Source organism: Mustela lutreola, chromosome 14 (genome assembly GCF_030435805.1).
Source record: "Mustela lutreola isolate mMusLut2 chromosome 14, mMusLut2.pri, whole genome shotgun sequence".
Taxonomy (NCBI): domain Eukaryota; kingdom Metazoa; phylum Chordata; class Mammalia; order Carnivora; family Mustelidae; genus Mustela; species Mustela lutreola.
This window is the reverse complement of record NC_081303.1, coordinates 35,069,154-35,093,360: the sequence shown is the minus strand read 5'-3', so window position 1 is coordinate 35,093,360 and position 24,207 is coordinate 35,069,154. Positions and strand designations below refer to the sequence as shown.

At 36.3% G+C, this 24,207-nt stretch overlaps 2 protein-coding genes across 10 annotated transcripts in view; both read left to right on the top strand.

Annotated features, from left to right (window-relative positions):
* The window catches only part of RABGAP1L (RAB GTPase activating protein 1 like), a 776,623-nt gene that overhangs the window by 271,862 nt on the left and 480,554 nt on the right, over positions 1-24,207 (top strand). Inside the window, exons 14-15 of one of the 9 annotated variants that reach the window (XM_059146065.1) lie at positions 4,123-4,201; positions 5,881-6,013. The exons of 4 other annotated variants lie outside the window; for them this stretch is intronic. In XM_059146065.1, the coding sequence (XP_059002048.1) occupies positions 4,123-4,179 (57 nt within the window). In that variant the 3' untranslated portion in view covers positions 4,180-4,201; positions 5,881-6,013. Of the gene's footprint in view, positions 1-4,042; positions 4,285-5,880; positions 6,014-24,207 lie in introns of those variants that run through there. 4 more of the 9 variants (XM_059146066.1, XM_059146067.1, XM_059146064.1 and 1 more) reach the window with 4 other exon arrangements.
* Positions 6,095-16,169, top strand: GPR52 (G protein-coupled receptor 52). The gene has a single exon (XM_059146077.1). The coding sequence runs from the start codon at positions 6,099-6,101 to the stop codon at positions 7,182-7,184; it is 1,086 nt and encodes a 361-aa protein (XP_059002060.1). The 5' UTR covers positions 6,095-6,098; the 3' UTR covers positions 7,185-16,169.

Genomic DNA, 24,207 nt, shown 5'->3' with positions numbered 1-24,207 from the left:
AACCAGCGGGTACAAATGTCCTGAGGCAGTAGAGAACATAGCAAATATATGTGGGACAGGAGGATGGGTGGAAGAGGGGGAGGTTTAGCTAATCCTAAACGATATAGAAAAGAAGTAAGATTGGATGAATATGTAGAGAACAGATTTTATAGGACCTGTTAGGACTTTATCTTAAGCGCAGTGTGAAACCACTGAAGTATTTTATTTTATTTTATTTTATTTTATTTTATTTTTAAGATTATTTATTTATTTGACAGAGAGAGAGAGATCACAAGTAGGCAGAGAGGCAAGCAGAGAGAGAGTGAGAGAGGGAAGCAGGCTCTCCACTGAGCAGAGAGCCCGATGAGTGGCTTGATCCCAAGACCCTGAGATCATGACCTGAGCCGAAGGCAGAGGCTTAACCCACTGAGCCACCCAGGCGCCCCACCACTGAAGTATTTTAAAAGGGTAGTGGTATCATCTGGCTTTCATTTTTGGAAAGAATATTTTGTTTGTTTATGCATAATGGATTGAAGAGAGGTCACAGGCAGCTCAGGAAGACCACACTGGAAGCCACTGCATGAGCCCACACACAAGGTAATGTTAGTTTGCTTAGGGCAGTGACAGTGGAGATGGAGAAAAGTTAACAGATGGGAGGAGTAGTTGAAGAAATAGATACATTCTGTTTCTGGATGTATACACCCTTTTTGTACCTTTAAAAATGTTTTTTTTAAAAATGCTTTTTATTCTCTATTTGTTTACTTTTTATAATATTATATTGGTTATGTAGTTCTTGATAATCATTATTTACTGTTTATCTTATTTACCATTGATGCTGATATCTTTCTGTTACTTTGCTATTTAGGTCCTATTGAGTAGTTGCCTGAAATGCTTAGATGTTTAATAATGAAATATTGATGCATATAAAAGAATATGTAAAACAGATGGTATAAATAAGAAACCAAACACCTGTGGTGTGTCATCTCATAAAGCTATATTTTTTGCTGTTAGAAGTAATTCTGAAATATCCCAAATAATGATTCCGCTTAGTATTTCCCAGCTAGCATTCCTCAGTTGAAAGGAGAGGGAGGTGGTTGATAATGATTGTAATAAGAATGACAGTAATAAAACACCTAATGGCCCCTAACATGAAGAGAATTATGCCTAATTTAAACACAAAGAATGCTTTGTGTAATGAGCTATGTAAATATATGATATAAATGCCTTTTTGTTATTAGAGCTTCACATTATAAATTAGTTCCTATTATAATCAGATGAGAAAAAAGGTTGATGAGGGACCAAGTCAGTCTCTAAAAAAAGAAAATTATCTTGTAAGAACCATTAAAGTTTTTTGTAAGTTGGTAGAAGGAAAGCGGGAAGTTTAGTGGATCAAAGACTCTAGTTGAACTCTTTCTTATATTGTCGCAATACTTTTGAAAGCATGTACAATTATGGATTAGAGTATTCATAGACTCAAATCCCTGTCAGTGATAGTTTTTGGAAATAAATGTGTCAAACTAAAGGAATTTAGTATTTGAATTTCCCTGTGAGACTTTTTTTTGCCATTTCCCTCATTTTGGAAAAATTACATTCAAAGCTATTTTAAAAATATGTAAAATCTAGGGGCGCCTGGGTGACTTAGTTAAGCATCTGCTTTCAGCTCAGATGATGATCCCAGGGTCCTGGGATCGAACCTGTGTTAGTCTCCCTGTTTCTCCTTCTCTCTCTGTCCCTCTCCGCCCCCACGTCCCCGCCCCAAGCAACCTGTTCGGGCTCTGTCTCTCAAATAAGTAAATAAAAATCTTTAGGAAAAAAAGAGTAGATCTTTAAAGAAGATATGTAAAGTCTATCCTTGTAAATGGTTTATTTAGATTTTGGTGACATGGGTAACTTTAATTATTGATAGTGTTTTATTTTTCGATGGATTTATAGTAAAGCTTAGTATTTAACTCTTTCTAATATGGGGTATGGGATCTGTCTATATTCATGAATATTTATCAAATATAATTTTTATTTTGAATATTTATTATTATCGTAAAAGAGAATGTTAGTTAATTCTAGTCTTGTTTGATTTTAATGCTTTTAGGTATCTCTAGAAGTCAAAATACTTCTCTGTAAAATAGGACCTTCTAGCCTTTTGTATTACATTTAAATATTTACTTTCAAAGCTCAGCTTAGTACTCACTCTACAGTTGTTATTCTAACTTTGTTTATAAATTATTCTGGTAATGAGAAATGTGCTTGCATTCTGTATTTCAGCTAAGCCTCTGAAAATTTTTAACAATAATATGGCCTTCGGGGCGCCTGGGTGGCTCAGTGGGTTAAAGCCTCTGCCTTCGGCTCAGGTCATGGTCCCAGGGTCTTGGGATCGAGCCCCACATCGGGCTCTCTGCTCATCAGGGAGCCTGCTTCCTCCCCTTTCTCTCTGCCTGCCTCTCTGCCTACCTGTGACCTCTGCCTGTCAAATAAATAAATAAAATCTTTAAAAAAAAAAAAAAAAACAATAATATGGCCTTCCTGTTGGGCAGTTCAACATGGAGGAAAAAAATAGGGCTTTCTATTATTTAAAAATTACTTTAAGAAACAAAATTGTTGAACACAGGGGAAGAGAAGGAAAGATAAAATAAGACAAAATCAAAGAGGGAGACAAACCATAAGAGACTCTTAACTATAGGAAACTGAGGGTTGCTGGTGGGAAGTTGGGTGGGGGGATGATGGGTAAGTGGTTGGTGGGCATTAAGGAGGGCACTTGATGGAAGAGCACTGTGTGTTATATGCAACTGATGAATAACTAAATTCTACCCCTGAAAGTAATAATACACTCTATTGTTAACTAACTTGAATTTAAATGAAATCTAAAGAAAAAAAAAAAATCCAGAGGGAGAGAGAGGTTTATCAATATGGTGTTAGGATTGATAGTTTCAGCCTGCTTCAATGCTAGCTTCATTATTCTAGTAGGCAAGTTATACTTACCTTTTCTAGTACCCACCTTCTTCCTTTGAGAAATGATAATGATGGGTACCTACTCCATAAAGATTTAAGGTTTTTATAGATAGAAAATATATAAAGCATATAGCATAATGGTTGGCACACAGAACGTGCTTAACAGATGTTAGTTATCTTCCGTTTTCATTTTAATTTTCCTTATTTAATTCTGAAATGATTTGTAAATTAGTTCTAAGTCACTTTAAAGGAAAGTGCTGACCCCATGAAAAATAAGCTTAAAATAGAGAATGTTTGTCTGTAGTACATCAAAATAAATGGAAATGTTTTTCATCTCCACCAGGTTAAGGAGCTTAATTTGCTTTCTTCTAACTTGGGCATGAGTAGCTCAGTCACTATATGACAGAGTTCTTTGACTCTGAGTGTTTTTCATATTAGGATAAAGATTAGAGTAAATGCCTATTTTACCTATTTCTAATACCTACTTTTCAGAATTCACATTTAACCTTAAATATTTGCCCAAATAGATTTTAGCATAGAAGTGTTAGTTCCACTGCTTTGTTTATACAGTAAAATACATTAAATTCAACAATTTAGTGTGGGTATGGCAGGGATTGGAGAGATTATTAAATGACTTCTATTAATCAAAATATAACTATTTTAGAGAGTAAAAATAGTAGCTATATCACTTGAGTTCACCAAGACTTAGCTGATTTTTAATAATTAATACATTTTTTCTGCCAGTGAGCATTAGATTTCTGCTGACTTTTTAGTGTCAGAGTACCTCGTGGTAGTTTCTCTACAGGGTTTAAAGGTGTATCCCGGTGCTTTTTTGTTTTTGTTTTTTTCTGTACTGCCCATAGGAAATAATCTTTACAAATGCTATAAGGAGACTGCCTCTAGAGAGTCACACGTGCCATTAATATGTTATAAGGATCGGTCAGTTGCATTGTCTTCTCTTGTCAATCTTGATCGGAGCTTGCCGAGTAAGTCTATAAGCCTGCATGTGCCTGGCAACTGTTACCTAGTGACAGTTTCAGCTGCAGTAGCCATTGGCTGTGCTGTTGATTGGGGCAGGAGGACCGAGTCACCTTTCTGATGGTGAGTTCTTCTGCATCAGCTCAGGATGAGGAGGAGGAGCAGGGCTCCGGCTCAGGTGGAGGCAGTGATACTGAGAGATTGTGAATTATCTACCGACAGCATCCTGGTGACTGCATCGCAGTGAATCGGACTTCTGAAGCAAGCAGCCCAGCCTAGCAGCTGGTAAGAGTGAATGTAGGTGAGAAGCATTGCCTTATTCCTGTAAGAAGAGAACTATTTTGTGATAAGTGAAACTAGGTATGTGCAAGGAGGAATATCCTGTGGATGTTACAAAAGAAGAAAGACTTCCCTGAATGACTTGGTTGTGCATGAGAAAATAACTTTCAGAAGAATGCTTTCTATTAAGCTGCTGCTTTGTTCCTGAAGGAAATGTTTTTTATCTAATGCAATGTTATTTCTTCAAGAGGGATGACAACAAAGACTGACAGGAAACTCTCTCAAATACCTGTACTTTAAAAAAGATTTTTGACAAATGTTCACTTGATAGCAGAACGACCTTGGAAGCCTTTTGGATGGATTCTATCCTGCAAGCCTCTCAGTATTTCACACTGTAGGATTTAAACTCATCTTGATGCTTTAGAGGTATTTTAAAATAAGACCATCTTATAACCTACCTAATGGCCCCTGTATTAATTGAGCACTTGCTCAAAATAGAACACAGTAATAGAAGAGGCATTTTCTTAACATATGGCTGCTATGTAACTGCAAATATAACAAAGAAGGTAATTTTCCACTTTCAGAAGATTTAGTCAAAGTAATGATCTAATGTGTTAATCCTTTGATGAAAATAGAAGAGATCTAGAGACAGAGACTACGAAGCCTACTAGGAATTCCCGAGTAATAAATAATGGCAACATTTCTGGTCAAAGAAGCTCAGAGTATATAGGAAAGTTTCTGTTGCCTGAATTTCATGTATCCTTACATATATATGTGAGATATAGGCGTGCTTGTGAAGGTGAGAATAACTTTGAGCTATGTATTTTATGATCATGCTCCATTGTAAGGAAGGTGGCATATCAGATAATGAAAGTTACTTTTAGTTAATGATGCTGAAATTAATAACAGTTATTTATTTTCCCTTGGAAAAGGAAAAAGTATAAATTACATTGTTGGTGGTAGCACTAGTAATTGTGATGGGCTAAAGCTGTTTTCATCTGAATGCTTAGAAGACTGCATGCAGAATTAAAACTTTAAAGTTTATCGTCTTTTGTCAGGTGTTAACATTGTATATAACATATACAATGTTATATTGTATTTGTATATTATCTCCCCTACTGGAAATAGGCTTTTATTTCTTCATGAGAGTTATAAGGCAATCTGGAGTCTTTTACCTCGGTTCTGCTCCTTTGTGCCCAAGTATAGCTGAGTCTTTTAGAATTAACCTTGTGTCTGTGCTTTTGGGGGGTGTGTGTGGGGTTAGCTCTTTTGAGAAATGAGAGAGAAATAGATCATAAAGTTGATCCACCAGCATCAAACCCTGAACTGAGCCCAAAGACACTCTTTGCTGCAATGAACTTTTTCTTAGATTTGCAACTAGATCTTAGATCTTAATTATTTAAATTGTAAAGTATGAATCCACTTCTCATCATAGATGAAGGAGGAAGCCTGAGACAATTTAAGATTCTTTTTTTCTCATTTGTTCTAGTTGATCCCTAACAAACTACCTTTCTGAGGAGACCAAACAGCCCACAAAGGCTTTTTTTCCCTTGGCAATAGATTTTTTTTTTGGCAGATCTAATTTTTCATAGTGCAAGGTATTAAGAACTCCATTTTCTCTAGAAGTTCCTGTGTCTCGAGAAAGTTGTTTGAGAGCACCGGAGGAAGCTAATCAGTGACCTTTTTTCACCTCCTTTCTAGCTTACCTCCCTTTCTTCCCCCCCAAAGTTGAGATGTGTCACTGCTGCACTGAGCTGATGAAGAGGCTTGAGCACTCTCTGGGAGGCTTAGCTGTGACAGAAGCGCTGCCGCTGTCTCCCGAAGCTGATCCCAAGACACTAATGTGCAGAGTTTAACACATGCTGGACAGGGCACCTGCTTGCTGGAGCCTCGGCTGCACGCTCCCTTAATTCCAAGCCATGAACGAATCCAGGTGGACTGAATGGAGCATCTTGAACATGAGCAGTGGCATTGTGAATGTGTCTGAACGTCACTCCTGCCCACTTGGATTTGGCTACTACAGTGCAGTGGATGTGTGCATCTTTGAGACTGTTGTTATTGTCTTGCTGACATTTCTAATCATTGCCGGGAATTTAACAGTCATCTTTGTCTTTCACTGTGCTCCACTCCTGCACCATTATACCACCAGCTACTTTATTCAGACAATGGCATATGCTGATCTTTTCGTTGGAGTGAGCTGCTTGGTTCCAACTCTCTCACTTCTCCACTACTCCACAGGTATCCATGAGTCACTGACCTGCCAGGTTTTCGGATATATCATCTCCGTTCTAAAGAGTGTTTCTATGGCATGTCTTGCTTGCATAAGTGTGGACCGCTATCTGGCAATAACCAAGCCTCTTTCCTACAATCAACTGGTCACCCCCTGTCGCCTGAGAATTTGCATTATTTTAATCTGGATCTACTCTTGCCTAATTTTCTTGCCTTCCTTTTTTGGCTGGGGGAAACCAGGGTACCATGGTGACATCTTTGAATGGTGTGCCACCTCTTGGCTCACCAGTGCCTATTTTACTGGCTTTATTGTTTGTTTACTTTATGCTCCTGCTGCCTTTGTTGTCTGCTTCACTTACTTCCATATTTTTAAAATTTGCCGGCAGCACACCAAAGAGATAAATGACCGGAGGGCCCGATTTCCCAGCCATGAGGTGGATGCCTCTGGAGAGACTGGACACAGCCCCGACCGTCGTTACGCCATGGTTTTGTTTCGGATAACCAGTGTGTTTTACATGCTGTGGCTCCCTTACATAATTTACTTTCTTCTAGAAAGCTCCCGGGTCTTGGACAATCCAACGCTGTCCTTCCTAACAACCTGGCTTGCTATAAGTAATAGTTTTTGTAACTGTGTGATCTATAGCCTTTCCAACAGTGTTTTCCAGCTAGGCCTCCGAAGACTGTCCGAGACAATGTGCACATCTTGTATGTGTGTGAAGGATCAGGAAGCTCGAGACCCCAAACCTAGGAAAAGGGCTAATTCCTGCTCCATTTGAAGAGAACTATATAGAAATCAAATGTAATCCGAAAGGGGTTTTGGATTGTATTCTAGATTCATTTGCCACTAGAGAAATATTTACTTGAATAGTTGACTATGAGATGGAGAGACGAGAGGTTTCTTTTTTTTCCCTCTTTTTCCACGGTGGTGGTGGGGGGAACTAGAGAAAAGAATGTATAGAGGGCAATCTCATGAGATAATTATAGTGTGTGAATATAAATGTACAGTAATAGCAAAATTAAGCCCTGAGGATGAAAAAAATATTGAAAACAGTATCTCAGATCTTCCACAGGACATGAGCAAAGCCCCTCGGCATCTCTGTCTTCTCTGACTGAGCTCTCCCCTCTGTCTTAGCCTCTCATTCCGTCTGTCGATGTCTCTCTCGTCTCTTTGTGTTTGTGGAAGTTACTTACATAAATTGCCCTTTATGGGAAAATGCTACATATTATATATGTGGCAATGTACATTTTTTTTTTTTTGCATCAAAGCATACTTTTACATACGAATCTACAATCTATAAGTGGTTTCTCCATGAAGGATGCGTAGTAAGCATTGTATTTTATTACCTACCACATAACCCTTTTGCTTGTGTTTTTATACTATCCGCAGCATAAAATTTCTGCTATAAACAAAAAGAAACAGTATTTTTGTTCCGGCTAAAATTATGCTTAGCCCCCACCCCCTTCTGACAGCCTGCTCTTTCTTTTTCTCTCCATTTTTCTTGATCTGCCTCCTTCAGTACCTTAATCCAAAAGTGTCTTAGCTAATAAAGAATCTACCATATAAAACAATCATAATGTTAAATAATGTATTCCTTCCAACAAAGCAATCTATAGCTCATTTCAGATACTGTGTTAAATATTCTTAATAGCTTTTGTAAACATTTTTATCTGGTTCCTTTTCATTCAGTTCATGTGCCCAAAGTGGTATCTTTTTTTTTTTTTTTTTTTTTTTTTTGCTTTAATAAAGCTTTGTTTTTCTTTAAGAAAATCCACAAACAATTCTAATGCAGACGCATAGTATTCACCAGAAGTGAGGTATTGATTGCCCTTCGGACCACACTCCATGTGTCCCCCTTTTCTTTCCCCCTTAAGAGTAAATATTAATCTTTTTGTGTTAGGTCTACAAAGCTTAGTGTTGCGTCCACCAATCATTTGTATGATATGCATTTGCATATACTATATTTTTTACAACAAAGAAAATGTAAATTATATCATGTGATCTGTGCCTAATGTTTTCTTAGCACAATATATAGATCAATGTTGCTTAAGTCATCAACATTGGAAAAAATATACAAAAACTTCTTTGAAGAGAAAATTACTTTTGTGTAGTTGTTATTTAGATATTTATATTAGACCAAGCTGCATTCTTAGTACTGCTGAGAATATGATATACTTAATTATCAAATACAGGTAAGAGCTGTCAGTATTTTCTTTTGTAATGATCTGTTTTCATACGCAAAGATTAAATTAACTTATTTTTTAGTGTGCTACATGGACTTGTATAATAAATTATCAGGGGTTTAGATGTAGCAAAAGGGCATTTGGGGAATTAGTAGTGAAGCAGGTGTGAGTGGTAAAACATCTGAATCTTACTTTTTTACTATAAGTTTCCTGCCTGACAGATATTTTAAAGTTTATATCAAACTACTGAGTATTTTTCTTCTCAGTATTTTGATTTCTTTGTTTTATGAAATGCATTTAATGAAATGTGCCTATGACTTCAAATTGGAAGCCAACTGTGTTTGCACACTAGTGGTTTGACTTCAGAGGTCCTTTAATAGAAAATGTCATCATTTTATTGAGGTTGTTCTGAACCCATGTATATTTTTAAACATGTAAGAAAGGTTTAAAATAAAGAATAAAATAGTATTCTATATATCAAAATCAGACTTTGTTTCAGTTTAATGAACACTCGCTTAGAATAAGACTTTGCTTGTTTGGGAATCAAAATTTAATTGTTTCACATTTCTGTGATTTGGATTTTGTATATTCTTATTTCTGTTTGCCAGTGACATCTTGGATAAGTTGAGATGAGCCTTTTAGGTTCAGACCAGTTCAAGAAAAACAAAATTCAAGAAAGTATAATACTTCTGACTTTTCAGCTGTCACAAATAAAGTCTTCAACATGATATGCATTATTTGGTAATCATATTTTTATTCCTTTAGTTTGGTCTGTAAATATACTTAGAAAGGATTCAGTAGGTGTCTGTAGAGGAAACCTGAGGTTGTGTTTATTGCATTTTCCTCTTCTGGCTTTTCCTTTTGATAATTAATAACAATATGTGTCCAGTTTTAACAGTGTTAAGTTGTACATATAACATTTAATCCTCATTATACTAACCCTTTCAGATAGGTACTGTTATTATTCTTACCCTAGAGATGAGCAAACTAAAGAAGGGTGACTAATGCCAGGTCACTTGGTTAGTCCCTAACGGAGGTTCATTCACACTCAGCTGGGTTGGAGCCAAAGCCTGTGCATTGAACCACTGTGCTGTACTGCTTTTTTCTTTTCTTTTTTCTCCTTTTCTCTTCTCTTCTTTTCTTTCTTTCTTCTCTTTCTTTTTCTATTTCTCTCTTCCTTCCTTCCTTCCTTACTCCCTCCCTCCCTTTCTTTTCTTTCTTTCTCTTCCTCAAAAGCTTTCACACCTTTGTACCTCTCTCTGTCTGTACCTTGTCCTTACAAAATTTCTCTGAGTTTTCTTTTTCCTTGCCTAAATCTTTTGCTTTAGTCCTTTCCATGTTTTGTGATATCATTTCCCTTGATCTTACACATTTCTTTTATTAAAATACCAATCTAGTAGGCCCAAACTTGCCAGTTTACTCTATCATCAAACTGAAGCCCCAGGACAGAGCATTTCCTTGACATTGCCTTTATTCACATTTGTTGAGTTTTTGTTGAATAGTTTCTTCAGATCTCTATAAATTTCTTATAGGAAAAAAAAATGTTTGGTGAAGGAGAGTAGAGAAGGAAAGCTTTACTGTGAGCTACAAGGCTTACAGTAAAGGCAAGTTCTGGATTTAGAGTTTTCATTTTTTATCATGTTTTGCATGCAACTCGAAGGCAAGCCACTTAACTTCCTTTTGACATATTTTAACGTGTTTATATAATAAGATAATACTTATTTTGAAGCTACTCTTTTTTAGATTAATGTGTTTTAAAAATAGAAAGTGTAACCATTATTCTCATCATTATACTGTATTCGGTGGTAATTATCCAATTCGGTTCTAAGTGACAGCCAAACAGTAACGCTGTAGTTGATTACTGGTAATTCTATTATCTGTAGAGCCATTTTTTTAAAAAAAGATTTTATTTATTTGACAGAGAGAGATCACAAGTAGGCAGAGAGGCAGGTGGGGGGAGGGGGGAAGCAGGCTCCCTGCTGAACAGAGAGAGTCTGATGGAGGCCTCGATTCCAGGACCCCAAGATCATGACCTGAGCTGAAGGCAGAGTCTTAACCCACTGTGCCACCCAGGCACCCCCTGGGGAGCCATTTCTAAAGTTACATAGTGTTGGAAGCCTTTATAACCCATGTGTATGAAATCTGGACTGAAATCCTGGCCTGCAGAAGCCGTTTGGCCCTAGGTAAGCTACCAGGTCCTCAGTTTTCTCATCACTAAAATCCAGAGACTTATACCTTACTGTTAACGCTGGATTTGAGGACTGAACAAGGTAATGTAGTCTATGTGCCCAGCAGGCTCCTTGCTCATAAAAAACGTTCAGAATGTGAGCTCCTTGTTTCATTGTGGCTGCCATATTTATTGCCATCACAATTCAAAGATCACTAATTCCAATTTAAGAAACTTACATTTTATAACAGAATTAATCCATTGAGTTTAAGAGTTTCCTGAAATGGCATTTTTTAAATCTGTTTAAACTCAGATTTTGGCTTAAATTCAAATTTTTTTATATAGAGAGAGCTTCCATAATTTCTGAAAGCTCATTTTCCAGGAATGTTATTCATGAAGACATTTGAGATGAAGGATAAATTAGCAAGCAGTTGTTGGGAAGATTCTGAGATTGACTTACCTTCTTACCTGATTGTATTAAAAGATGCCTAAACATTTTTCTTTTGTCAGGTTGGCAGTAGTAGGAACAGATTGTTCAGGAATGTTTTGCCATTTGTCTTTACACTTTCGTTTTCTTGACTTACTGAAATGGAATCTAAGTATTTTGTTATATACATGTTACCTGGAAGATACAAAGATGAACCAGCAGGTTCCTTGTACATATAGCACTGATTCATAAGTTTAGAAATAAATGAAGTTGTTGCCTTAAAGGACTTTCTTCTGTCTCTTTCCACCCTGGGAGGTGATCATTAGAGATGAAAAAGATGTAAGTGTGCGGTAAGTAAAGGAGGTTAAGGTGTGAAGAATTTGCTAGTACAGTGTGTTTAGGTTGGGCCATCACAGTGCACAGGAGCTTGTGTTACTGAGTTGATGTGATATTCAGATGTGTAGATTTCAACAGGTGCTCTTCTCCCTGAACAAAACTTTTTTTTTTTTGGATTAAGAAGAATATGTAGAAAATGGCATACTCTACAACCAAATATGTAGACACTGAGGAAAACTAAAATGCTTAGAAAAGAAAAAACAACAACAACAAAAAAAACAGATCCCCTTTTCATTGTTTCTCGTAAATGGGTTTATCCAGTGCTAGTTTTGCTCTATTAATTTAAAATACTCATAACCTTGTTTAATAGTATAAATGGTTGTGTCTTAAAATATTAAAAGTGATGTGATTGGCTCTTCTTTATTCATGTCCTGTTTAATTTTTTTTTTTTTTTTTTAGAACGAACAATTACTTCTTTTTATAGTCAGAAAAAGAAAAATTGTTCTGTTAAAAGAACACTGAGGGGTGCCTGGGTGGCTCAGTTGGTGATGTGCTTCTGGCTTAGGTCGTGATCGCAGGGTCCTGGTATTGAGCCCATACTGGACTCCCTGCCCAGTGGGGAGTCTGCTTCTCCCTCTCCATCTGCCCCTCTCCCCCACTTGTGCTCTCTCTGTCTCTCTCAATAAAATAAATAAAAATATTTAAAAAGAATGTTGGAAAGAAAAGAATGCTATTTTTAAAATATTTTGAAGGGCACCTAGGGTTAAACGTCAGACTCCTGATTTTGGCTTGGGCTGTGAGACTGAGCCTCTGCGCTCAGCATGGAGTCTGCTCAGGATTCTTCCTCTCCCTCTGTCCCTTCCTCCACTCCTGTGCGCACTCCCTCTCTCAAATAAGTAAACAAATCTTTTTAAAAAATTAAAATATTTCGACATTTTGCAAAACAGTTTTTGTTGATTCTACAAGTAGCATTATTCAATTATGTCTCAGAATTTTTCTTTTGAATCGATATAGTTTTCTTTTTTTTTTTAATTCCAGCTAGTGAACACATAGTATCACATTAGTTTCTGGTGCACAGTATGGTGATTCCGCAGTTTTATATGCCATCCAGTGCTCATCACAGATGCACTCCTCAATCCACACCATGTACTTACCCCTCTTCTCTGTAACCGTCAGCTCTCTACGATTAAGAGTCTGTTTCTGGATTTGTCTCCCTCATTTTCCCCCTTGGCTCATTTCTTCTGTTTCTTAAGTTCTGCATATGAATGAGATCATATGGTGTTTTGTCTTTCTCTGACTTACTTTTGCTTAGCATTGTACTCTCCAGCTTCACCTATGTTGTTGCAAATGACAGGATTTCATTCTTTTTATGGCTGAATAATGTTCCATTATGTATAATATTCCATTATATGTAATGGAATATATATGGGTGTATAAATATACATAATCCCCTTCATATGTGTATATGTATATACATATATATAATCTCCGTGTGTGTGTGTGTGTGTGTGTGTGTGTAATCTCCTTCATCCATTCACTAATCAGTGGACACTTGGGCTGCTTCCATATCTTGGAATCTGTTGTAATCTATTGTAGACTATGCTGCTATGAACATAGGGGTGCATGTATCCCTTTGAATTAGTGTTTTTGCATTCTTTGGGTAAATACTCTGTAGTGCCATTGCTGGATCATAAGGTAGCTCTACTTTTAACTTACACGATGTTCTCTACAGTGGCTACACCAGTTTGCATTCTCACCAACAGTGCAAGAAGGTTTCTTTTTCTCTACATCCTCACCAACATCTGTTGTTTTTTGTGTTATTGATTGTAGCCTTTTTGGCAGATGTGAGGTGACAGCTCGTTGTAGTTTTGATTTGCATTTCCCTGATGATAGGTGATGATGAACATCTTCCCATGTGTTGGCCATCTAGATGTCTTCTTTGGAGAAATGTCTGTTCATGTCTTCTGCCCATTTGTAACTGGATTATTTGTTTTTTAGGTGTTATATTAGTTCTTTATATATTTTTGGATACTAACCCTTTTATCAGATATGTCATTTGCAAATACCTTCTTCCATTTCAGGTTGTCTTTTAGTTTTGTTGATTGTTTCTTTTGCTTTGTTGAAGTTTTTTATTTTGATGTAGGTCCAATGATTTATTTTTATTTTTATTTTCTCTGCCTTGGGGACCTAGCTAGAAAAAAGTTGCTATGGCCAGTGTCAGACATAACTGCATTTGTTCTCTTCTAGGATTTTTTTTTTTTTTTTTTTTTTTTTTTTTGGTGTCAGGTCTCATATTTAGGTTTTTAATCCATTTTGAATTTACTTTTGTGTAGGCTGTAAGAAAGTGGTCCAGTTTCATTCTTTTGCATGTTGCTGTCTAGTTTTCCCAACATCATTTGTTCAAGAGACTGTCTTTTTCCCTTTGGATAGTCTTTCCTGCTTTGTCAAAGATTAGTCGTATAGTTGTGGGTTTATTTCTGGGTTTTCTATTCTATGTTGTTTATCTGTGTCTATTTTTGTGCCCATACTGTCCTGTTTTGATTACCACAGTTTTGTAATATAACTAGAAGTCTAGAATTGTAATGCATCTGGCTTTGCTTTTCTTTCTCAAGATAGCTTTGACTTCAGGGTCTTTTGTGTTTCCATACAAATTTTAGAATTGTTTGTTCTAGTTCTGTGAAAAATACTCTTGGTATTTCGAAGGGATTGCATTAAATGCAAAGATTGCTTTGGATAGTGTAGACATTTTAACAATATTTGTTTTTCTAATCCATGAGCATGGAATGTCTTTCCATTTCTTTAAGATAGTCTATATAGTTTTCTGATTTCTGTAGTATTTACTTCAGAGTAAATTTTCTGAGAAATTTGATTCAATATTCGATATTCTTGAATTGTTTTTGCTTTAACACAGTGAATACAAATGTATCTGTGAATACAGTACAGACTAATGCAGTGAATGCATTGCAGCAAGAAATGACTAGTGCACTTGTCTGAGGTTATACCAGACATAAATAGTTGTTCATGTATAAACTCTGTAAAATAAAACTGTAAAACTTTACTTGAGTTCCTAAGAGAGTTTCAAGTTTAAAATAGGTATTGTTAGATTATACATTTTATACTAATAGCCTTTTCATAGTTATTTTCTTTACTCTTTCTGGAATTTTACAATTAAAAATATTAAATTGGTAAAATTGATATTATAAGTGACAGATTTGGGGAAGATTAAAAGAATTTCTGAAAAAGCAGGTAAAAAATCCTAAACATCCTTGTTTAACTTTTAAGATATTTAAATTTAATTTAAGTTAAATTATATTTACATTTTTCTTATACTTATTATTTGGTCAAGGAAAGGATGATTCATATTTTGGTTTTTGGAATTGCTTGAAGTTACCAATTTTAAAATAGATCGTAATTTCCTGTTTGTAAGAAAATAACTTCTGTATAATGTATACCTAGGTTTAGATATAATTTGTATTGAAATTTAAAATTACAGTGAGATAGACATTCAGTTTTTTTTTTCCTCATTTCTACAAAGATCTTTAAACTTTACTGGATTTCTAGGTATTTTTATTTGTAAAGAAATCTGGAAAAGTACATTTTGAGGATTTATATTTATGATGTCATGTTACTAAGAGGGTCTTGTGATAGCTTCTGTTATTTCAGTCATCAGTTTCATGTATCAGCTCTTTTTCTAGATATGATTTAATATTTAACAATTGAACAGACTTAAAATTAGAGGACTATGTTGGGATTTACTTTTATAAATTTTGAAGTCCAGGACATCCATTGGTAGCATAGGGACAAATAAAGTGAGGTAGGGGGCAGGGGGTTGTTGCTTTTATCACATTATAAACTTAGGGGGGAAAATTCTGGCATTTTTGGTGTGTAGTCGTTGTTGTATATTTAATTACTTTTGCAATAATTCAATGCACACATCTTCTATAGAAGATATATTAAGATTTGAAGCCTCATTCTTGACCAAGATCACCATGATGTCCCAGTTTGGAATATTACTTGGGATATCTTCAAATGATTCAGTGTACCATGAGGAAAATGGAGACACATGTGTGCTTCTCCTATCAAATTTGAGTTTTAAAAAATTATTAGAAAAGTTCAAGTAGGGGTGCCTGGGTGGCTCAGTGGGTTAAAGCCTCTGCCTTCGGCTCAGGTCATGATCTCAGGGTCCTGGGATCGAGTCCCACATTGGGCTTTCTGCTCAGCAGGGAGCCTGCTTCCTCCTCTCTCTGTCTGCCTGCTTGGTCTCTCTCTGTCAAATAAATAAATAAAATCTTTTTAAAAATATTAAAAAAAAAAAAAGAAAAGTTCATGTAAAAATTTGAAAAGAACTTAAAGTGCTTTTTGAACATATGTAATAAATGCCCTTGACATTATGAATTAGGTGTATTCTAAAAGCTTTGGTGAGTAGGCACTATCTCATTTCACATACAGATATCTGAGATAAGATTTTTTTTTTTAAAGATTTTATTTATTTGACAGAGATCACAAGTAGGCAGAGAGGCAGGCAGAGAGAGGAGGAAGCAGGCTCCCCGCTGAGCAGAGAGCCCGATTCGGGGCTTGATCCGAGGACACTGGGATCATGACCTGAGCCGAAGGCAGAGGCTTTAACCCACTGAGCCACCCAGGTGCCCCTGAGATAAGATTTTTAAGTGACCCTAACAAGATCATACAGCTAGACAGAGATACTACTGAGTACATGCCTTGTGTAGCGGTAGTTTTATCTGTGATAAGGCTCTTGAATAATATATTTATTAATGGCTGGTGGTCGAATGACCTGACCCTTCTCTCTTGAGTAGAAAATGAAGACTTATTTTGTTGAATAAGTTGAATAAATTTCTTTGTGAAATTTTAACTTTTAACGTATGAAAGGGGAACGATTACCTTAAAATTAACTGTATGTTGCAGATGGGATTTTGAGATCATGAAAAATGTTGTGTGGTTTTTTTTTTTAAGATTTTATTTATTTATTTGACAAAGATCACAAGTAGGCAGAGAGGCAGGCAGAGAGAGGGGAGGAGCAGGCTCCCTGCTGAGCAGAGAGCCCGATGTGGGGCTCGATCCCAGGACCCTGGGATCATGACCTGAGCCGAAGGCAGAGGCTTTAACACACTGAGTCAGCCAGACACCCCAATATCATGGAAAATGTTAATAAGATATATTATTAGCTCTGCTCACTGCTTTGATATTTCTTAAAACAATTTCTAGCTCATAGAGGATAAATGAAAATTTATATCTTTTAAAAACACAACAGTCATCTGCTAAATATATTAAGATAAATAGACTGAATCGAATAGTATTGGCTGTGTCTTTAAAACCCTAGAATGATGAAGAACTACCAAAATCACACTATCTTTATGTAAAACTGCTTTTGAAAAGTAAACATGTCATAGCCATGCACTTTATATTCTGAATGTTCTTTGTAATGGGTTTGCAGTATGGCTGAAGTCATCATAGGATGGGTTTTTCTGAAGCATTATGATGGAAAAGGTTTTGACATTTCTGGCTATTGTGCTTTATGTATGTTTTGTGTTTAGTATATAAAATAATAGGAAATCAGAGATCAGTCTGAATCAGTGATGTTTTATTTTATTTCATTTTAAAATATTTATTTATTTATTTATTTAGAGAGAGAGCACACACAAGTGAGAGGGGCAGAGGAAGAGGGAGAGAGAATCTCAACCAAACTTCGTGCTGAGTGTGGAGCCCAGTGTGTGGCTCCATCCTATGACTCTGAGATCACAGCCTGAGCTGAAAACAAGAGTTGGATGCTTAACTGACTGACCCACCCAGGGATCCATGAATCAGTGGCATTTTAAATAAAACCTTATTTCAGTGAAATATTACAGTTACAGAAAAATTAAAGGAACTCAATTTAGGCTAACACAGGATTGTCTTTTAAATGTCCTTAGATGAAGCATTTCTGCAATTTCTAGTATACACAGCAGTTGAAGTAAATAAATTCAACCGAGTTACTTGAAAAGTTTATTTTCTTACAAATTAAAAATTTCTGATTGTGACTACTTAATTTATAGTACTAATTAAAATGGCTTACAAGCTGAGTCATTACATAATACAAATTATTGAAATCTTAATTCACATTCCATATCGACAAATTAGGGCAATAAGTATTTATTGTGTTTTATGTGCAAAATATAAATTATGGTTTATAATACTCCTGGATGGTTTTAGATCCAAAGAATAACATTGAATTGTGGGAAGGAAGCAAGAGGGTAGATCATCTAATTTCCAGGATTTGAGGGAGAGTTTGCAGAAAAGTCTTAGGAACAGTACAATAGATTGAAGAATTAAAGGGACCAGTGCATTTAAAAAAATGAACTGACATAAATATTTGGCTACATGTTTAGATTCTGAAGTCTTAGAGGATAGCTTGGGGTATTTGAGAAGTTATTAAAGTGAAAGGAAGGGCAATGTTCAATATTCAATATAATACAAAAACATTGTGGGGAAACTTCAAGATGCAGTATATTACAAAGAAAATGTTTTTTTATATGGTTTAAATCTTATTAGAGTAATTAGGAGTAAAGTATAAGCTTTGAGACTAGGACAGAAACATTAACATGAGTAGATATAGCTTGAGGGATTGCATATGGGACACATTCTGTCATCCTAGACCACTACTTAGATTTGTTGGTTTTTTTTATTTCTAATATTTGTCACCTGGTTATAGATGAATTTGTCTTTATGATATAGCGCTGTCTTTATGACAGGTGGGTTTTGACTTGTCTATCAATCAAGGTAATCATATGATGTGAACCTGATATTTTTTGGTTCTTTACTTATTAGGTTGTTACTGTATATGAGGGACTATACTAAATTCTATGCAAGATCATGAGATTCACAAGTAAAACAGATTTTCGCTTCTCCAAGAACATGTAGACTATTAGGAAATATATAGACTACATATAGATAACTGTAGTCTAAGACAGGAGTTGACAAATTAAAGCCCACTGCCTACTAATGTTAATAAAGTTTTCTTGAAACATAACTGTGCCCATTCGTTTATATATTGTCTGTGACTGGTTTTGTACCACAATGGCTGGGTTGAGTTACTGTGACAGATTTTATGTCTTACAAAACCTAAAATATTTACTATCTGACTCTTCCAGGAAAAAAATTCTTGACCTTTAGTATAAGACATTATAAATACCTTTTTTTTTTAAGATTTTACCTGTTCATTTGACAGTGAGAGACAGTGAGAGAAGGGAGTACAAGCAGGGGGAGAGTGGGAGAGGGATTGGCAATCTTCCCACTGAGCAGGGAGCCTGATGTGGGGCTCGATTCCAGGACGCTGGAATCATGACCTGAGCTGAAGGCAGATGCTTAATGACTGAGCCACCCAGGTGCCCCTATAAATTCTTTCTGTATGGTACCACATAGTAATAGAATGTTGTACTTTTATAATTACTAAGGACCTCATAAGGATGATTGCTAGTTTTAACCCGATTCATCCAGACATCAGGAAGATTTCTAACATGTAGGTAAAATGCTAGATCCAGCTAATGGTGTTTTAAACAATCTATCAGAAAATTTTAGCTTTTCTCAAATTTAGTCAAATGGGCTAGAAAATGAATGAATGATCTTGACATTTATGTCAAAGATATACTTTGGTTCATTATGATAAAAGCAAACACTTAGATATGCTTCATACGTGTCAGCTACTGTTCCAAGTCACTGAGGTAGGAGAGCCGTTATTTGAACCTATATAGTCTAGCTGAACACCTCAGTAATTTATTTGTCATATATTTTCTGTCAAAAATGAGTAGGAATATTACTCAGCCATAAAAAAGAATGAACTCTTGCCATTGGCAATAACTTGGATGGATCTAGAAGGTGTAATGCTAAATGAAATAAGTCAGAGAAAGATAGTTACTATATGATTTCACTCATGTGGAACTTAGGAAAAAAACAAACAAAGAAAAAAAAAGACAAACCAAGAAACAGACTCTTAACTATAGAGAAGAAACTGATGGTTACAAGGGAAGTTGGTGGTAGGGATTAAAGAGTACACATAATCATGATGAGCACTGAGTAGTGTACAGAATTGTTGAGTCTCTATATTGTACACCTACAACTAATATAAGACTGTGTGTTGGGCACCTGGGTGACACAGTTGGTTGAGTGTCTGATTCTTGGTTTTGGCTCAAGTTGTGATCTCAGGGTTTGGGGTTGAGCTCATGCTCAGTATGGAGTCTGCGTGGGTTTCTCTCCTCCTCTGCCCTTCCGCCCCAGCTTGCACATGCTTTCTCCTTCTCTCTCTGTCTCTCCAAAATAAATAAATAAATCTTAAAAAAAAAAAAAAAAGACTGTATGTTAAGTATACTGAAATTAAAATTAAAGCTTAATAAAAAAAAAACTAAAAAAAACCCAAATGAATAAAGAAAAAAGGCAAACAAAAAAAAAGGACTTTTAAAAAAAAAGACTTTATTTATTTGAGAGAGAGAGTGAGAGAGCATGAGAGGGGAGAAGGTCAGAGGGAGAAGCAGACTCCCTACCTCAGAAGGTCAGAGGGAGAAGCAGACTCTCCTACCTCAGACCCTGGAGCCCAATGCAGTACTCAGTTCCGGGACTCTGGGATCATGACCTAAGCCAAAGGCAGTGGCTTAACCCACTGAGCCACCCATACACTTAAAAATCCAGAGAACAGACTGGTGGTTACCAGAAAGTAGGTGGATGGGGGGATGGGTGAAAGGCAACGGGGAGAAAGAGCACACTTAGTGTGTGATGAGCACTCACTGAATAATGTAGAGAATTTTTGAATCACTGTATGGTGTGGAACTAACAGCACTGTGTGTTAATTATAGTGGAATTAAAAAGAAATAAATTTTTTAAATGAATAAGATAACATAAAGCTGAATAATAAACAGCAACAAACTGTTAGATTTCCATTAGCTTGATTTTAAGTGAAAGCTCTCCAGAGGATCCTGGGGTCTTCTTGCCTGTTTCAGAAGAGTCAATGGACTGCAGGGTGCTGAGAGAAGAACTCGAGGATTTCTTACAGAACTAATTTAGGTGTTAGGATATTGTCTGTACTTCTGCACATATTTAGCAACTTGCTTTTCATAATAAGCACCTTTTAATATCAGACAGCTCTATAAATGCAGGAGTTCTAGCAAATCACTATAAACTTATCTCTAAGTTTGCCTCTCTTAATTCTCATCCTTTTTACCTAACTGATTTCCCCTTTTCATCCTCAATCAAGGTTTATTTTAGGGGCTTTTATTTTTAATTTTTAAAGTCATCTTCTTAAGGAAATATAGGGAATATATAAAAGGACAGAAAAGAGAACAAATCACCCATAACTCTATTATCTGTATATAATTAGAATAACTTTTCTTTTTTTTTCATTCCATTTTTTTCCAGTGTGGATTAGGACTCTTTTTTAAAAAAAAAATTGTGTGTGTGTGTGTGTGTGTGTGTTAAAGATTTTATTTATTTATTTATTTATTTATTTATTTATTTATTTTAGAAAGAAAAGGAGAGTGGGGGGAGGAGCAGAGTGAGAGGGACAGACAGACTCCCGACTGAGCATGGAACCCGATGCAGGACTGGATCCCGAGGCTTTGAGATCATTACCTGAGCTGAAGTCAAGAGTCGGCCTCTTAAGTGACTGAGCTGCCCATGTGTAGCTCTATGTAAAGGATTTTTAAATGCATTTATTTATTTATATCTTAAGTGTTATTCCATGTTACTGCATACTCTTTATAAGCATCTTTATAAATGAAACTTTGTCTGTATTTAGTATTATTTTCCTACAGTTTTTAAGAAAGAGAAATACTGAGTCAAACTGTGTGAAGATATTTTAAGATTATTTGCATATATTGCTAGTTGCTTTTCAAAGGGAGTGAGCCAGTTTTCCTTCACACCAGTAACTATCAAACTAGGTTGTTTCACTACAAACTTGCCAGCAGCAGTTCTATGTTAACCAGTAAATTAAGGTAATTAATTTTTCACTTTATTGCCTCCTAGCCCCTATTAGAGGTTGCTTTGTTAATGTGGTTTTTTATGGTATTTTTCTTCCCCACTTAAAAAAAAAAAAACAAAAAAAAGTAACTAGGATGGGTCTGCTCTGCTACATTTAAACCAAAGTGCCCAAGCTCTTTATTTAAAAATCTTTGAGCTCAAATCATCTCACTTTTATTAGCTTACCATTTACTTTATGCTTCTGCTTTGTGAAGATAAAACACTGAATTCTGTCAATGCTGCTCTCCCATTGTTGGTGCTATTTTCAGCATTGCCTGTTTCTTTGTATGCTGTGTGTGCTACACGACCACTTCTATAGTGGAGTTTGAGAAAGATTTAGAACATTTTTTCCATTGTACCCTTCATTCTCTAGCAGTAAGAACCCTACTGGCCTTTCATTGTAGGGGAGATCTTTTTGTAATTGGAGACTTTCGAACCCAGTGTCCTTGGAATGCACGTGGACATCAAGACTTCAGCTCTTAAGGGCTGAGAACCCCAGGCCTAGTTTTGATACTGAGGATTTCCCTTCAAAACCTGGGTACAGTTCCCACAATGATGACCTAAACTGTGGTAAGCAGTTGAGTGGCTTTACCACTTTGGAGAAGTCGTACCTGGGGTGGATGTCTAAGGGGCAGGGGGTGCTTCTAAGTCTTTTCTCCTCATTGTGTCTTTTCTATCTATTTCTTAAGAGTGTTTTGTATACAGTGATTATTTGTTGAGCTGAGTGTACTCTCTATACAGTAAGTCATGTATTGGGAGTGGAATTGAGTGAAATTGTCCAGATTTGGGTCTCTCCCCGTTTCCCCACCCAACTCAGTTGATGGTGTGGTTAGACTGAAGATTATTTCAGAATCCTTTTCCCCTCTGCCTTTTTAGTAGAGTGTAAATGGGGCAGTATGGAAAAGAGTATACTATAAGAGTTGGAAGATTATTTAATACAGGTATCATTTAAGATAGGTATCCATTCTAATTTAATTCTTCCTTCTGCAGTCTGCATTCAGTACATGTATAGGCTTTGAATGTGTGTTTTTAAAAAGGGTAAATGTACTTTGAGGTAGCTTTGGATTTGGGGTAGTTTTTATTTATATTCAGCTGAAATGAATATCTTTCTGATTTCTTTCCACCATGATTAGGGAAAGAATTAGGGGCACCCGGGTGGCTCATTCAGTTAAGCGTCTGCCTTCGGCTCAGGTCATAATCCCAGGGTCCTGGGATAAAAACCCAGGGTTGAACTCCCTTGGAGTGGGGAGTCTGCTTCTCCCTCGCCCTTTGCCCCTCCCCCCGACCTTGTGCTCCTGTGCATGCACAGGCTCTCTCTCTCAAATAAATAAATATTTTTTTTTTTAAAAGAAAATGAAAATTTCTAGTTTGCCCAAGAACTTTCTGTATCCATTAGTAGAACCGTTGTTTCTTAGAAAAGTCTTTGCTTACTCTTGAACCATTCATTACTCGTAAAATACTGTTTTGAAGCTCATCACCAGCTTTTCCCTGAATGTGCTCTAATATATCCTTCTTTAAATGGTGCTCAGAGCTGAATATAATGTTCTGTATGTATGTAGCCATTAGCAAAATAGAATGAGGTTATCATTCTTCCTTCATTTATATAACATACTGCTATTTATTCAGCACAGAAATAAATTAGGTACTTTTGGTAGTTATAAATTATCACTTAACATATTGAGTTTATTTTCAATAAACCCTTAAGTCTTTTTTGCACCTGTTTAATTGTGTGTTCCTTCTTCCTACATGTACAATAGTTTGTGGGTTTTTTTTTGTTTGTTTGTTTGTGGGGTTTTTTGAGCACAATTTTATCTTTATCTCCTTTAATCCTGTTAGAGTTGGCTCAGTTGTTCCAACCTTTTAAGAACTTCTCTGTATCTTCCAATGTATTCATTAAACTTTTGCCATTTACAAATGTGACGAACATTTTTAACATGTAACTCCAATAATTAACATTTAAAAAAATCAAACAATCTCAAACTATATTGGTCATGGGTCCCCGGACTCCCAGGTTTGGTGATTTGTTGGACTCCTAAGATTTAGCATATGGTTGTCTTGTGGCTAAGATTTATTACAGCAGAAGGATACAAAGTAAAACTAGCAGAGGGAACCAGACAGATTTAGGAGTCTTCTCCCAGTGGAGTCATAGCCACACACTTCATTCCTCCAGTGAGCTGTGACAACATGCACAAATTACCGAGTACCAGTGAGGCTCATTAGAGATTCAGCGCTCTAGGATTTTATTGGAGACTGGTCATGTAGGCACCCTCTGCCTTGTGCCAACCCAAATTTCAGACTTCCAGAAGGAAGGGCGATATTTAGCATAAACCATATTGTTTGCACAAACAGATCAGGCATGGTCATTTGGGGAAAGTTTTATATCAGGGTGGGAAACTGTTGCCAGCGATGTTCCCAGGAGCCAACCAAGGGCCAGCCTTGCAAGGAGGCTGTTCCATGAATGAGCAACGGTCGCAGGCCTGCTGTATTAACTCCTCTCTATATATTATGTTATGTTGTCATTTGCTAGAATATATGTCTAGTGTAAGTTTTTTTTTCCATTTTTAAAAGATTTTTATTTATTTATGTGACAGAGAGCGATCACAAGCAGGCAGAGAGACGGGCAGAGATAGAGGGGAAGCAGGCTCCCTGCCGAGCAGAGAGCCCGATGGGGGACTTGATCCCAGGACCC

Coding starts and splice junctions, on each gene's coding strand:
- GPR52 (XM_059146077.1), top strand. CDS start 6,099: ATGAACGAATCCAGGTGGACTGAATGGAGCATCTTGAACATGAGCAGT.